This window comes from Microcebus murinus, chromosome 2 (assembly GCF_040939455.1).
Source record: "Microcebus murinus isolate Inina chromosome 2, M.murinus_Inina_mat1.0, whole genome shotgun sequence".
Lineage (NCBI taxonomy): Eukaryota > Metazoa > Chordata > Mammalia > Primates > Cheirogaleidae > Microcebus > Microcebus murinus.
In genome coordinates, this window is record NC_134105.1 from 119763623 (window position 1) to 119779326 (window position 15704).

Genomic DNA, 15704 nt, shown 5'->3' on the forward strand with positions numbered 1-15704 from the left:
TCCAAAAGATTTGCATTCAGTTAGTTATTCACTTGGCTTTTGACACATTTGCAGATAAATTTAAGTGAATGAATTAAATTACATACTCTGACTTATTTTAGAAATTTTGCCCGTTGCCCTGAAATACCTGAGATGCTGTAATTTCAGACTCTTTATTTTTAAGCAGTCTGCAAATTATATATTTTTAATCTGGCATTTTAAGCATTTTTCTTTCCTTTTTTTTTTTTTAAGAATTCAGTAGCTTTGTTGCCCGGACCAACACATGTGGAGAATTGCGTTCTTCTCACTTAGGCCAAGAAGTCACCTTGTGTGGATGGATTCAGTACCGAAGGTAAATTTGAGATAGATGGTCTCAGAATGCATGATGGTTGTTTTCCCAAGGCAATTCCAAACCTGTACAAATTTTCAACTGTTGGTAAGAATAAAACACTTTGCAACTGCTGCAAGATTCTCAGAATCCCTTGGATTTTCTGTTTTGTTTTTGTTTTGAAAGATCCAAGTGACTGGGAGTGTCACTCTCAGTATGTAGGTACTAGTAACATCTGTTGAAGTACGTAACAATGAAGCTTGATCCACCAATGTACTGAAATGACCCCAAGCTTACTAAAGTTGAAGAGTTCCTTATGACCACTAATTGGGAATTGGCCAGCATCCTATAAACCAGCTATTAAGCTCCAATAGCATGGGAGAAAAAAAGCTTATTTTATTCTAAATTTAGCTAGAGAAAAGGCCTAAAAATATGAATAGTGATTCCTTAAGATCAGAGCTGACTTTTTTGTTGTTCATCTCTATATTTGAATAGTACATTAATTCACATGGAAGACATCCAAAATACATAGGTTATATAACCTTCTTAAAGAATAGGGTCCCAAGTGGGTAGATATTTGCCCCATAAATTTGGCGGCTTTGTCTCCTGAATCCAAATCTGAAGAGGCTTTCTGTACCTCTTCCTTGTACTAAGAACAATATGAGAAATATAGGTTGAGTGTGAAAATGTTGGGATTTCTGGGGCCTTTTGGTGGTTGATAGAGGCATTAAATTAGTAGTTAGAACTCCTCCAGAAATTTTTAGGTTGTATCTTTTTGTTCTTTCTTTCTTTCTTTTTTTTTTTAAGGCTGGTCAGGTAAAGCTGTGGGAGTGGAGAAGGAACAAAGGTGCATCTTTTTTAATTTTTTTACTTATTTTTTTGAGATAGAGTCTTCACTGTGTTGCCTGGGCTAGAGTGACCTGGGGTCAGCCTAGCTCACAGCAACCTCAAACTCCTGGGCTCAAGTGATCCCCCTTGCTTCAGCCTCCCAAGTAGCTGGGACTACAGGCATGCGCCACCATGCCCGGCTAATTTTTTCTACATATTTTTAGTTGGCCAATTCATTTCTTTCTATTTATTTTTTTTTTAGTACAGACGGGGTCTCGCTCAGGCTGGTTTCAAATTCATGACCTTGAGCGAGCAGCCTGCCTCGGCCTCTCAGAGTGCTAGGATTACAGGTGTGAGCCACCGCACCCCGGCTATTTTTTTTTAGGTGTGTGTTTTTTTAGAAAGAGAAAAGACCTTATACTGCAATATTTTGAAAATGATCACGTTTCTGATATCTTAAAACATTATCTTTGGATTTTACTATGTGAAAAGTTTCCAAATTTAATGAAATTTTCTTATAAAGACCTAAGCCAATGGAAGCTGGGCATGATTGGCCCAAGCCTGTAATCCCAGCTACTCAGGAGGCTGAGGCAGGACGATCACTTGAGCCTGGGAGTTCGGGACAAGGCTGGGCATCAAAGCAAGATCCTGTCTCTAAAATAATAATAATAATCATAAAAGACATAAGCCAATGAAATTTTTTAAATTTTAAAAATCTTTCTTTATAAGCCATCTATATAAGATTAGTAAGCTATGTAAATAGCCAATAAAAATTGAAATAAAAAACAAAGTTTTTCGCCTGTAATCCTAGCACTTTGGGAGGCCGAGGAGGGCGGATTGCTCAAGGTCAGGAGTTCGAAACCAGCCTGAGCGAGACCCCGTCTCTACCAAAAATAGAAAGAAATTAATTGACCAACTAAAAATATATATACAAAAAATTAGCCGGGCATGGTGGCGCATGCCTGTAGTCCCAGCTACTCGGGAGGCTGAGGCAGTAGGATCACTGAGCCCCGGAGATTGAGGTTGCTGTGAGCCAGGCTGACGCCACGGCACTCACTCTAGCCTGGGCAACAAAGTGAGACTCTGTCTCAAAAAAAAACCAAACAAAAAAAAAAAAACAAAACAAAGTTTTTCATCAGTAAGCTACATAGATAAAATTGCATGAATGTAACTAATGAAAGTACATAATTATCATAAAAAAGAAAGGAAAGATTGTGTGGGGTTTCTTGTTATTTATTTTGCCTGCTTAAATTTTGAACTCAGATTTTATCTTAAAATGTTTCTTTCTTTTTTTTTTTTTTTTTTTTCATTAATCAGGCAAAACATCTTCCTGGTCCTAAGAGATTTCCATGGGCTTATTCAAGTTGTCATTCCCCAGGATGAGGTAATAATAGAAAGTCTCCTGCTATTACCTAAAAGCCTCTTTGATGCTATGGCTAGAGTAAGCTAAGTAGTTTCATGAATATATTTGAGGTTTTAAATTCAGAAGCTTATTGTTTTGTTTTGTTTTGTTTTTGGAGACAGAGTCTCACTCTGTTGCCCAGGCTAGACTGCCATGGCGTCAGCCTAGCTCACAGCAACCTCAGACTCCTGGGCGTAAGCAATCCTTCTGCCTCAGCCTTCCAAGTAGCTGGGACTACAGGCATGCACCACCATCCTCGCTAATTTTTTCTATATATTTTTAATTGTCTAGCTAATTTCTTCCTATTTTTAGTAGAGACGGGGTCTGGCTCTTGCTCCACCTGGTCTCGAACTCATGAGCCCAAGCAGTCCTCCCGCCTCAGCCTCCCAGGGTGCTAGGATTACAGGTGTGAGCCACTGTGCCCAACCAGAAGTTTATTGTTAATAAAAACTGAAAACTACTGTAAGCAATGTTAAAACATGACAAACTGGGAAAAAAATATGTGCAACTTGTATCATAGACAAAGGGCTAATTTCTATAATATCTAAAAGGCTACTACACATCAATAAAAAAAATACCAATGACCCAGCAAAATTATGAACCCAGGATATGAACATAAATTTACAGAAAAGAAAACATACATGGCTTGTAGACATAATGAAAATATGCCCAACTTTACTCCTAAGTACAGAAATGTAAATTAAAACTACACATAATTGTTATTTTTAAAACATTTTGGCCGGCCGGGCACGGTGGCTTACACCTGTAATCCTAGCACTCTGGGCGGATTGCTCAAGGTCAGGAGTTCGAAACCAGCCTGAGCAAGAGCAAGACCCCGTCTCTACTAAAAAAATAGAAAGAATTGGCCAACTAAAAATATATAGAAAAAATTAGCCAGGCATGATGGCGCATGCCTGTAGTCCTCCCATCTACTCTGGAGGCTGAGGCGGAAGGATTGCTTGAGCCCAGGAGTTTGAGGTTGCTGTGAGGTAGGCTGATGCCACAGCACTCTAGCCCGGGCAACAGAGCAAGACTCTGTCTCAAAAATAAAAAATAAATAAAAATAAAACATTTAAAATATTATTCTGTTATAGCAACAGAAAAAAAAAGACAAATAAAATATTAGATTAACAACACATCGTTTAGGAAAGCAAGTGCTTGTACATTCCTGGAGGGAGTACAAATTGGCTCTAGCTGTATGGAGAACAGTTTGGCAATATCAAAATTATAAATGCTGGAATACTGAACAAATATTTTATAATATAAAATTTAAAAATAGAACATTGAACAGATATTTTTACAGTTTTTTAAAAAATTGCCAGGCATAGTGGCTCACTCCTATAATCCTAGCACTCTGGGAGGCTGAGGCAGGAGGACTGCTTGAGCTCAGGAGTTCAAAACCAGCCTGAGCAAGAGCAAGGACCCATCTCTACTAAAAATAGAAAAATTAGCTGGCCTCATGGTGTGGGCCTGTAGTCCCAGCTATTTGGGAGGCTGAGGCAGGAGGATCATTTGAGCCCAGGAGTTTGAAGTTGCAGTGAGCTATGATGACGCCACCCAGGGTAACAGCAAGAATCTATGTAAAAAAAAATTACAAATGCACATATCCTTTGAACCATTAATTCCACTTCTAGTAAATTATCTTATACTTAGATTTACATAGATGCAAAATGACATATATATATAAGGATATTAATTTCAGGATTATTTTTAATAGAGAAAATATTGGGAACAATCTACATGTCTTCCAGTAAGAGACTGGTTTAAAAAATAATGTACATCCTTGCAATGGGATACTCTGCTCAGCCATACAAAAAAGAATGAAGAAGCTCTGTACTAAAAGGGGAAAAAAATCCAAGGTGTGTGGTTAAATGAAAAACTCTATATTCTTAGGCCGGGCACGGTGGCTTACGCCTGTAATCCTAGCACTTTGGGAGGCCGAGGCGGGCGGATTGCTCAAGGTCAGGAGTTCAAAACCAGCCTGAGCGAGACCCCGTCTCTACCAAAAATAGAAAGAAATTAATTGACCAACTAAAAATATATATATAAAAAATTAGCCGGGCATGGTGGCACATGCCTGTAGTCCCAGCCACTCAGGAGGCTGAGGCAGTAGGATTGCTGAGCACAGGAGTTTGAGGTTGCTGTGAGCTAGGCTCACACTACGGCACTCACTCTAGCCTGGGCAACAAAGCGAGACTATGTCTCAAAAAAAAAAAAAACAAAAAAACTCTATATTCTTGAATATACAGAAGAGCATGTAGAGTGCTATCTGTATTAAAAAAAAAAGGGAAGGAAACAATACATATACTGTGTGTGTGTGTATGTATGCTTGTATACATGTTATGAAATGTCTGTGGAAGGATTCCTAAGTGTCTGGTAACATTGAGTGCTTCTGGGAAGGGGAACTCAGAGGCTTGAGGACAATGATAGGAGGAAAACTTTTCACTATATCTTTTGGTACCCTTTGAATTTTAAGCCATGTGAAGGTACTACCTGGTCAAAAAATTAGATTTAGGCCTGGTGTGGTGGCTCACATCTGTAATCCCAGCATTTTGAGAAGCTGAGGCAGGAGAATTGCTTGTGGCCAGGGGTTCAAGACTAGCCTCAGCAACATAGCAAAAGCACATCTCTACAAAACTTTAAAAATTACCCATGCATGGTGGTACGTGCCAGTAGTCCCAGCTACTCAGGAGGCTGAGGCAGGAGGATCACTTGAGCCCAGGAGTTCGAGGTTGCAGTGAGTTGTGATCATGCCAGTACACTCCAGTGTGGGTGACAGAGGGAGACCCTGTCTGCTTAAAAAAAAAAAAAATTAATTACTATTAAAATTAGATAAAATAAAGAACTCCTATCATGCTAATTGGGCAATGTTGGTTTCTATTGTGATTTTGACAAACGCTTATATGCCTAAGAAAAATATGATTTACTCAGCTCTTAAGTGTTTGAAATAAGTAAAGAACAATGAACTATATTTCAGGGATCAAGATCCAGAGATGAGCATAGCTAACCCTGGAGAACTCTTTTCACTTTGGACCCATTATTGCTGTTGAATTTAACTGCTCCTAAGACTAACCCTGGAGCCAGTTGCCTTTAAAGTATGTGCCAGGCGTGGTGGCTCACACCTGTAATCCTAGCACTCTGGGAGACCAAGGCGGGAGGATAGCTTAAGGTCAGGAGTTGGAGACCAGTCTGAGCAAGAGTGAAACTCCATCTCTACTAAAATAGAAAGAAATTATCTGGACAACTAAAAAAAATATATATATAATTAGCCAGGCATGGTGGCGCATGCCTGTAGTCCCAGCTACTCAGAGGCTGAGGCAGTAGGATTGCTTGAGCCTAGGAGTTTGAGGTTGCTGTGAGATAGGCTGATGCCACGGCACTCTAACCTGGGGGACAGAGCCAGACTCTGTAATTAATTAATAAATAAATAAAATAGTATGTGGGACTTATTTGCATTAGTAACAATCATCCTTCTACTTATTTTCCTTTAAGGAAGGTTTTTGAAAGCTCTTAACTAATAATTTTACTTGCTTTATTACATGGCATCAAAATAGGGATGCAATTTACTAACTTCTGTCATAAAGTCATTATGGTCAGCTCCAGCATTTATGGTAATTAAGCTGTGTATATTAATGTTTTGTAAAACCATAGACTTACAGTTACTGAAGATGCCTATAAGTTCATTTGTTTCTTGGAACTCTTTTCCACTCTTGTTCTGTAGTCGGCTGCCTCTGTGAAGAAGATTTTATGTGAAGCCCCTGTGGAATCTGTGGTGCAAGTGTCTGGGACAGTCATTTCCCGACCTCCAGGACAAGAGAATCCAGTTAGTAGTTTAGAAACTGTCTCTGTAAATTTTACTTGTATGCATTTGCCCTGTCTGTGTACACATTCAGACAGCTTAGACTGAGCACCTACTGGACATTAGGTGCTAAAGCTCAGTAAGTTCCACAGAGTTCATAGTCTTCACCACAAACGCACGTACCTATATAAATATGCTCATGCTAAGACATTTGTTGATGTTGACAAATGCATGCTAATATTTGTTGATGTCTGAGCACATCAACCACAGATAGACCTAAGAATGTCAAAGTCATACATAGACATTTATGCTTTCGATTATATACTATAAGGACCTGTGCATTTTACATATGTAAATAAATGCATGTGCTTTTTATATATGCACAAGTGTGCATTTTGTATATGTTCTGATGAGTGATTTTTAAAAATAAGTCTCTCTGTCTCTTTAAGAAAATGCCAACAGGTGAGATTGAAATCAAAGTTAAAACAGCTAAGCTTCTGAATCCCTGCAAGAAGCTGCCCTTTGAAATTAAGGACTTTGTGAAGGTACCATCCCATTTTATTAATAAAATAGAGTATCTGGAAAATGTTGATGATGAATAAAGTATTTTCAGAATTATTTAAAGAAAAAGTTTAACTTCTATAAAATGAAACATTTTATTATAGACATATCATGAATTATTCTGTTCTATAATTTCTTGATGAACTGCTCTTAAATAGCAACAGTTAATGTTGCAGTCCCTAAACACCTGGACTGTTTTTCAGAAAGGTCAAAATGTGATTATATCTTTTAAGACTTAAGGTGTTATAATTATTCAGGTTTTTTGTTTATGTTTAATATTTTGAAAGAAAATTTAGGTCTAGCTTGGAAATGGCCAAACAGCTTAGGGGATCCTGCACCTATTAAGTTTAAGCCTCTAACAGAGATAAAATGTGTGCTTAGAGCAGCTCTTTACTTCTCACATGTATAAATGTAAGTAGGATTACTGTGATTTAGGATGTTTTTTGCCAAAGTTTGAGGGATTGATGGAGCTAGACACACTAAGTACACCCACATGTTTTTCAGCTTTGTCACAATTGTATATACCTTGCATATACCTAATTTTAAACTGATCGATTAAGGGATTTTTTAATTAATTATGTAGCCATTTAGTCTTATATTTTAGTTCCCAATACTTAATTCTTTAATTAGAAGGAGCAATATAATCACAGAGTTGACCTTATTGTGAAAAATAAAATATACAGTTTTTCCCAGATAAGCATTTAGAAAGAAAAGTTACAGATATTTCTTATTTATGTTTCTAGTATCAAAGAAATTAGCTATTCCAGGGGAAAGGACTTTTTTTTTCTTTTTTTAAAGTTCTCAGCACAAATAGGGATGCAGGGATTTACAGCCTTGAAAATAAGTAAACTTTCTGCGTCCCTCCTAGTACAGTCATAGAGTTTCTATCTGCCATCCCCTTGCATTCCTTTTGCTTGTAATCTGTGTCCCATTCAGGTAATAAAATCATAACTGCTTTTTACTCTGGTGTATCTTTTTTAGAGATGGGGTATTGCTACATTGGCCAGACTGGCCTCAAACTCCTGGGCTCAAGCCATCTTCCCACCTCAGCCTCCCACCTCCTGGTGTGACAGGCGTGCACCACCATGCCCGGCTGTCTGGTGTATCTTTTTAAAAGATCTTTGAAATCTTTAAATTTTTTTTCAAGACTCCAGTATAGGCTTAAATGAATGGATAAATGTTTAGTAAAGTAGGCAAATTTCAGTCAGCGAAGGGTAATGTTAATAACAACAAGTAGTAAAGAATCTAAAATCTGTACTAGTAATAAACTTAAAAGTTTGTAGGCTTCAAGGATGGCAATATACACACAAATGGAAACAGCATACCAGTGGGCCACGTGATGATGGGAGCTAAAGTTGTTTTGTTTTGTTTTTGTAACCCCTCCCCACCTGACCTAAATTTAGTTTTTGAAGGTTCAAACTCTGTATCTAAAGATAGTATCTTTCTAATACTCAGAAAATATCTAAATATAAAAATCTTTTTCTTTATTTAGAAAACAGAGACTCTTCGTTTACAGTATCGCTACTTAGACTTGCGTAGTTTCCAAATGCAGTATAACCTGCGACTGAGGTCCCAGATGGTCATGAAAATGCGGGAATATCTCTGTAATCTGCATGGTAAGGGAAATGATACCTGAGCGTTCTTTGGGACTTATTAGCATCTCTTCTCTTTTATTCAACAGTTTTATTGTATCCTCCCCTTAGCCTCATTGAGTCAGATGTTACCAGAAGTCTGGAATTCACTCAATGTATAGTTTTTGCCCTATAGCATAATTTGTTAACTAGTTTCCTATTGGATCACACACACATTCTTTTAAAGATGATAATGGCAATAACGTTGTTTAATGTATGTAGTGTTTCTTGTCATTTATTGAAGGCAGGAGAGCCCTTTCTTTTTTTTTTTTTTTTTTTTTGAGACAGAGTCTCACTTTGTTGCCCAGGCTAGAATGAGTGCCATGGTGTCAGCCTAGCTCACAGCAACCTCAAATTCCTGGGCTCAAGCGATCTTGCTGCCTCAGCCTCCCGAGTAGCTGGGACTACAGGCATGCCTGGCTTATTTTTTTTTCTAGATATATCAGTTGGCCAATTAATTTCTTTCTATTTATAGTAGAGACAGGGTCTCGCTCTTGCTCAGGCTGGCCCCGAACTCCTGACCTCGAGCTATCCGCCCACCTCGGCTTCCCCAAGTGCTAGGATTACAGGCGTGAGCCACCATGCCTGGCCTGGGAGAGCCCTTTCATTGTTTCTGTAAGTTTTTTTAATTCTTTATCATGCTTATACATCATTTTTTGGAGCTCAAAAATGTCATGTGAATTACACTAAACACGTCAATCAGTCCTGGGTTTTTCCTGCTATATTTGTATTATTTTTGCTACACTGGCGGAACATTTAAAAAACCAGAATAGTTCAATAGACAAGAATCCATCAAAATATTTAGAATTATTTCATGTCAAAGGTATCAACTTTCTGAACAGAGTATGATTTTATGAAAATCTTCCTCTTCCTTCTTGGATTTGTAACAACGAGTATGAGTAGGCTTAGTAGCTTATTTCAGCCAAAATTTCTAATTAAAAGGGAGCCTCAGATTTGTTGTACTATATTATAGACATCATATTTGACAAATTCCATATTCCTGTCTACTAAATTATAATGTTTCTCTCCTTTTAGGGTTTGTGGATATAGAAACCCCAACATTATTTAAGAGGACCCCAGGGGTATGTATATTCCTTCAATCATTCTACTCATAATGTTGTATTAGTTATAAAACTAGACCACTTTGCTTTTATGTTTACTTGGTCTGCTTTTATTTTTATTTTATTTTATTTACTGCCTCAGGATGGTCACATTAACTAGGTTTTCTTAAGAATTGAGAAAGTGATTTGGATCAGTATTTTGAGTCAGAATTTTATTCCATAGGAGTTTTCTTCCCCTTGAGGCATATTGAAGCAAATCTTTAATGAATTGGTTCCTTAAAAACAAATCTCTTGTTCATTAAGAGCTGACATTTGCAAACATTGATATCTATTTATCCAATATATGGACTAATAAAAGTACAGTTTAATTTTAAAAAGCAGTTAGGAATTACTTGGATAGGAAATAATGTGCAAAATTTATTCAGGTAGGCCGGGCGCGCTGGCTCACGCCTATAATCCTAGCTCTCTGGGAGGTCGAGGCCGGCGGATTGCTTGAGGTCAGGAGTTCGAACCAGCCTGAGCAAGAGCGAGACCCTCGTCTCTACTATAAATAGAAAGAAATTAATTGGCCAACTAAATATATATATAGAAAAAATTAGCCGGGCATGGTGGCGCATGCCTGTAGTCCCAGCTACTCAGGAAGCTGAGACAGCAGGATTACTTGAGCCCAGGAGTTTGAGGTTGCTGTGAGCGAGGCTGACACCATGGCACTCACTCTAGCCTGGGCAACAAAGCGAGACTCTGTCTCAAAAAAAAAAAAAAAAAAAATTTATTCAGGTAGTAACAGGATTTGGAATTAATTTCAACAAGCATAAATTTAATACCATCATGTTTAAGTGGTATTTAAAGCCTATTATATGCAAGCCTTTTTTGGGACTACTAGATGAGCAAAGGGGGAAGGGGGAGGAGGGGAGGGGTAAAAAACTACAATGAACATTATTCGGGTGATGGGCACACTAAAAGCTACAACTTAAGTATTATAAAAAACATTTGTACCTCCTTAATTTTCTGAAATAAAATATGTATATATGTGTGTGTACACACACACCAATTAAAAGTAAATAAATAAAATTAGACTATGTAAACATTAAGGGAAAAAAAGATGAACAAGAAATTATCTCTGTCGTTATGAGAACTTTATTCTTTAATTATGTCTCTTTCCTCTCCCTTTCTCTCTTTAAAAGGGTGCCAAAGAGTTTTTAGTGCCATCCAGGGAACCTGGAAAGTTTTATTCTCTCCCTCAGAGTCCTCAACAGTTTAAGCAGCTTCTGATGGTTGGTGGTTTAGACAGGTAAGCTTTTTTTGTGCCAGCAGTTGTCAGAAAAGGAAAAGGGAAAAAGAAAGGGGAATAGGAAACACAAAATTGTCTGATCTCTTAAGAAAAAGTTAGAAAATTTATGAGGTTAGAGAATACTTACAAAATACCCTCACAATGTGTAGTCATCATTAAGTAAAGATTTACTGGGCCGCCAATCATGTACAAAGCTCTATGTTAACGGATGTAGCAGGAAATTAAAAAAAAAAAATAGGTTCTACTCTTCAGGAGTTGATGAGACCAGTAAGGCAGAATAGGATAGTGAATAAAACCAACTATAATATAAACCAAAATATAAATATATTAAGATTTACAAACTAAGTATTAATAGGTTTGATATTATATCACTTGGGGAAATATTACAGAAAACTTTGTGAGCTAGACCTCTAGGGACAGAGAAAGTTAGAAAATTTATAAGGGTTTGAAGAATACATACAAAATATCCTCACAATATGTAGTCATCATTTGGTAAAGATTTATTGGGAGGTCACCATGTAAAAAGCTCTGTGTTAATGGATGTGGCAGGGAATTAAAAAAAAAAAAAAGATAAATTCCGCTCTTACGTTGTTAATGAGACAATAAGGCAGAATAGGATAGTGAATAAAACAAACTATGATATAAACCAAAATATAAATGTATTGATATTTACAAACTAAGTATTAAGAAGTTTGAAATTATATCATTTGGTGAAATATTATAGAACACTTTGTGAGCTAGACCTTCAGGGACAGAGCTGCATTTCAGCAAGTGAAGACAAGAACTGGAATGGCATAGCACAGGAAGGCTCAAGTGTATTCATGGAGTAATAAGTATTTCACTTTGGCTGAAGCAAAAGAGTATACGTGAAGAAGCATGGACGTGAAAAAAAAATTTTTTAATAAAAACAAGAAGCATTGGCCAGGTGCGGTGGCTCATACCTGTAATCCTAGCACTCTGGGAGGCCGAGGTGGGTGGATCGCTCAAGGTCAAGAGTTTGAAATCAGCCTGAGCAAGAGCAAGACCCTGTCTCTACTAAAAAAAAAGAAAGAAATTAATTGGCCAACTAAAAATATATAGAAAAAATTAGCCAGGCATGGTGGTGCATGCCTGTAGTCCCAGCTACTCGGGAGGCTGAGGCAGTAGGATTGCTTGAGCCCAGGAGTTTGAGGTTGCTGTGAGCTAGGCTGACGCCATGGCACTCGAGCCTGGGCAACAGAGTGAGACTCTGCCTCAAAAAAACAAAAAAGCATGGACTGATTTGCATGCCAGTCTAACATATGAATATTCCAAAGGTGCCAATGTATATTTTGAAAACGAAATATTGAATAGTTAACTTCTCATGGGTCATCTGTGTATCAGATTAAAACATCATTTAAAAATGAGAATATTTCATATGTTTTTAGGTATCATTATCAATGTATTTCACAGCATTACATTACCATAAGCTTTGGGGAAAAGCATATGTGTCTTCCTAAAATTATGACTCAATTAATGCTATTTTTCAACTGTAGATATTTTCAGGTTGCCCGATGTTATCGAGATGAAGGTTCAAAACCAGACAGACAGCCAGAGTTTACTCAGGTACTAAATTATAGTCACTTGTTTCTTATACATTCAGGCTTACTACAGCCAAGTATTTTCAAGACCAGGGTAGTCATTTTATATACATTACTTTTCATTGCATTTTATCTGTCAAATATTTAATCAACCTGTAATTGTGATACTAAATATTCAATTTTTGATCCATTTCATGTGTCCTTTTCGTAAAGAACATGGTCATCAACTGAGGAATGCCAGCGATTCCTATAGTGGTTTGAGCCACTGCACCTGTCCCCTTCTACAGTGTTTTAATCTTCATGATATGATAAAGTTCTTAAAACAGATCTCTTGTATATTAAGAGCTAAAACTCAAAAATATATATATATATATATAAAATATATATATACAAAAAAAAAAAAAGAGCTAAAAACTCAGCCTGGCATGTTGGCTCACGCCTATAATCCTAGCACTCTGGGAGGCCAAGGCAGGCGAATCGTTTGAGCTCAGGAGCTTGAGACCAGCCTGAGCAAAAGCAAGATCCTATCTCTACCAAAAATAGAAAAAATTAAGCAGGCATGGTGGCACATGCCTGTAGTCCCAGCTACTTGGGAGGCCAAGGATTGCTTGGCCCTCAAGAAGGATTGCTTGAGCCCAGGAGTTTGAGGTTGCTGTGAGCCAGACTGATGCCATGACACTCTAGCCTGGGCAACAGAGCGAGACTCTGTCTCAAAAAAAAAAAAAAAGAGCCAAAAACTCTATATATGGATATTTAATCTGTGGACTTAACAAAGCTATTTTGATTTGGTTTATGTATGATAGTATATTAATCAGTGTGATAAAGTGAAAAAACGTTAAGCTTTAGAGTTAGACAGACCTGGGATCAAATGTAGCGTAACTGCTTATTGCACAAACACAGGCAGGTTACTTAGCCTCTCTGAGCCTGAGCCATGCAATAGTTGTGGAAACCAAACAAGTTGATATATGAGAGGCATTAGCACAGTGCCTGACATAAAACAGATGTACAATAATGTTTATACCCTCTGCACATATTAAATATTTATGTGCAGAAGCCTATGATAATTTAACAGTAGAGAAATATATGAATATGTATAGATTGTGGCTATTCAAGTTAGTTTCCATATATCATTTTGGTTTCAGATTGACATAGAGATGTCTTTTGTAGACCAGTCTGGGATTCGGAGTTTAATTGAGGGTTTACTCCAGTATTCTTGGCCCAACGACAAAGATCCTTTGCTGGTTCCTTTTCCTTCTATGACTTTTGCTGAGGCATTGGCCACCTATGGAACTGATAAACCTGATACTCGCTTTGGAATGAAGGTACTTGTCTTATCTACTGTATTCCAAGACCCATTTCAGAAAGTCAGATTCTTGCTCTAAAGTTTTTATTACTTACAAGTTATTGATTATATGAATGGTAACTTGAAAGGAAAAACTATTCTCTTCAATTTTTTAAAAGCCAAAATGGCACTTGGAAGGGAAAGATTATTTGTTGTCCTGTTCTATAAAGAACTCAAGCATATGAAAACATTTATTCAAATTATTAGTATCTATAAGTGTTAAGGTCTAAGGTAGAACTTATATAGAGCCATTCATTACCAGGCCTCTCATTATTTGCTCTTAGAGAGCCATATCCCTTGATCTCTGTAAAGCTGTTTTCAGTACACATTCCTTAGAAATTTTGCCTGGTATATGAATAGTGATTGTTCAGTTCTTAGAATGAAAAATATGTAATACACAAAAATCATAACTCCTGTCTTACAGCTGCCAGCTTAACTACTCCTTGTTTCTTCCTTTTGTGGAATGGTGGTTATTAAGTCATAGTACTTGGGTTAAATTCTGGCTCTGCCACTTACTAGCTGTGTCATCTTGAACAAGTTACTTTCTTCTCTATGCCTTAGTTTTCTCATCTTTGAAATGGGGATTATATTCTTACATATATATGTGTAAAACACTCATCTTAGTGCTCAGCCCATGGTAAACACTCTGTGAACACAGTCTATAAATGTTAACTTACCAAATGTTTGAATGTTATTAAAACTATTCTTTCTAAAATATTTTCTTCATGTTTAGTTACCCCTTTTGTTACCCATTTTCCAGATTACAGATATCAGTGATAAGTTTAGGAACACAGAGATTGGATTTCTTCAAGATGCACTTAGTAAACCCCAAGGAACCATCAAAGCCATGTGTGTCCCTGAAGGAGCAGTAAGTGAAGCATGATTCTGTGTTTTCTCTAGAATGTATGCTTGATGAGCATGTTTAGTTAGTGCTATAAAAAAAAGGGGGGAGTGGGAGGGGAGGGGGGGAGGGGTGTATACAACTTCAATGAGTAAGATGTGCAGCATTTGGGGGATGGACATGCTTGAAGCTCTTACTCGAGGGGGGCATGGGCAATATAAGTAACCTTAACACTTGTACCCCCATAATACGCTAAAATAAAAGTAAAAAAATAAAAAATAAAACTAAAGCTGCAAAAAAAAAAAAATAGGGGGGAGGCAATACACATAACCTAAACATTTGTACCCCCATAATGTGCCTAAATAAATATATATATATATATGATCTCAAAAAAAAAAAAGAAATTTCAGATTTTAAAAATTAAAAAAATAGAATGTATGCTTGACAAGTAAATGTGTTCAACACTGGCACATTTAAACTTCAGAAAGACACTTACCTCTAAATAATAATATATTTTTATATAAAGTCTAAAAGTGTCCCTAAAACTCTAAGTATAAAACAATAAAACTTTGAGTATCAGTTTATATTTAAGATCTAGGGCTTTTTTAACCTTTTAAACAATGCTATAAAGTACTCATATACTTCATTTGGGATCATTTCATCATGAATATTTTATGAGCATAAAATAATAGTATTCTGTCTCCAGACTCAATTTGTCCAAAAGCTCTCGACTCCACATGAGTTCCAGCATAGGCACTGCATGTTGATTCTTGGTCTTTTGAGGGTTCTCTTCTCAACTGCATTAGTAACAGGGGAAGAAGAGGTAGAACTAAAAAAGCAAAAAGGAAAAGAAGTAAGTGGGGGTAGAAAAGAGAGAGAATGGCTGAGCTGAGCAAGCATTGACTCTAAAGCAATGAGACACATCTGTTTTCTGTAGTTAGTATACCTGCTTTGAAAGTAATTTAGTAAGAGGCATTCCAGACATATTGTGTAGAAGATTATGATTTTAGAAGACTGTACTCATTTGGATACATAAGCAGATGAGTATATTCGGAATAGGGAGAGAACTCAATCTCACTACT

General features: G+C 37.0%; 1 protein-coding gene across 1 annotated transcript in view; it reads left to right on the forward strand.

Annotated features, from left to right (window-relative positions):
* Nucleotides 1-15704, forward strand: part of DARS2 (aspartyl-tRNA synthetase 2, mitochondrial) — a 29934-nt gene that overhangs the window by 1134 nt on the left and 13096 nt on the right. Inside the window, exons 2-11 of the mRNA XM_076000390.1 lie at nt 232-331; nt 2453-2519; nt 6259-6360; nt 6786-6881; nt 8390-8513; nt 9564-9610; nt 10774-10880; nt 12395-12464; nt 13582-13761; nt 14542-14649. Coding sequence (XP_075856505.1) covers nt 232-331; nt 2453-2519; nt 6259-6360; nt 6786-6881; nt 8390-8513; nt 9564-9610; nt 10774-10880; nt 12395-12464; nt 13582-13761; nt 14542-14649 — 1001 coding nt within the window. The remainder of the gene's footprint in view (nt 1-231; nt 332-2452; nt 2520-6258; nt 6361-6785; nt 6882-8389; nt 8514-9563; nt 9611-10773; nt 10881-12394; nt 12465-13581; nt 13762-14541; nt 14650-15704) is intronic.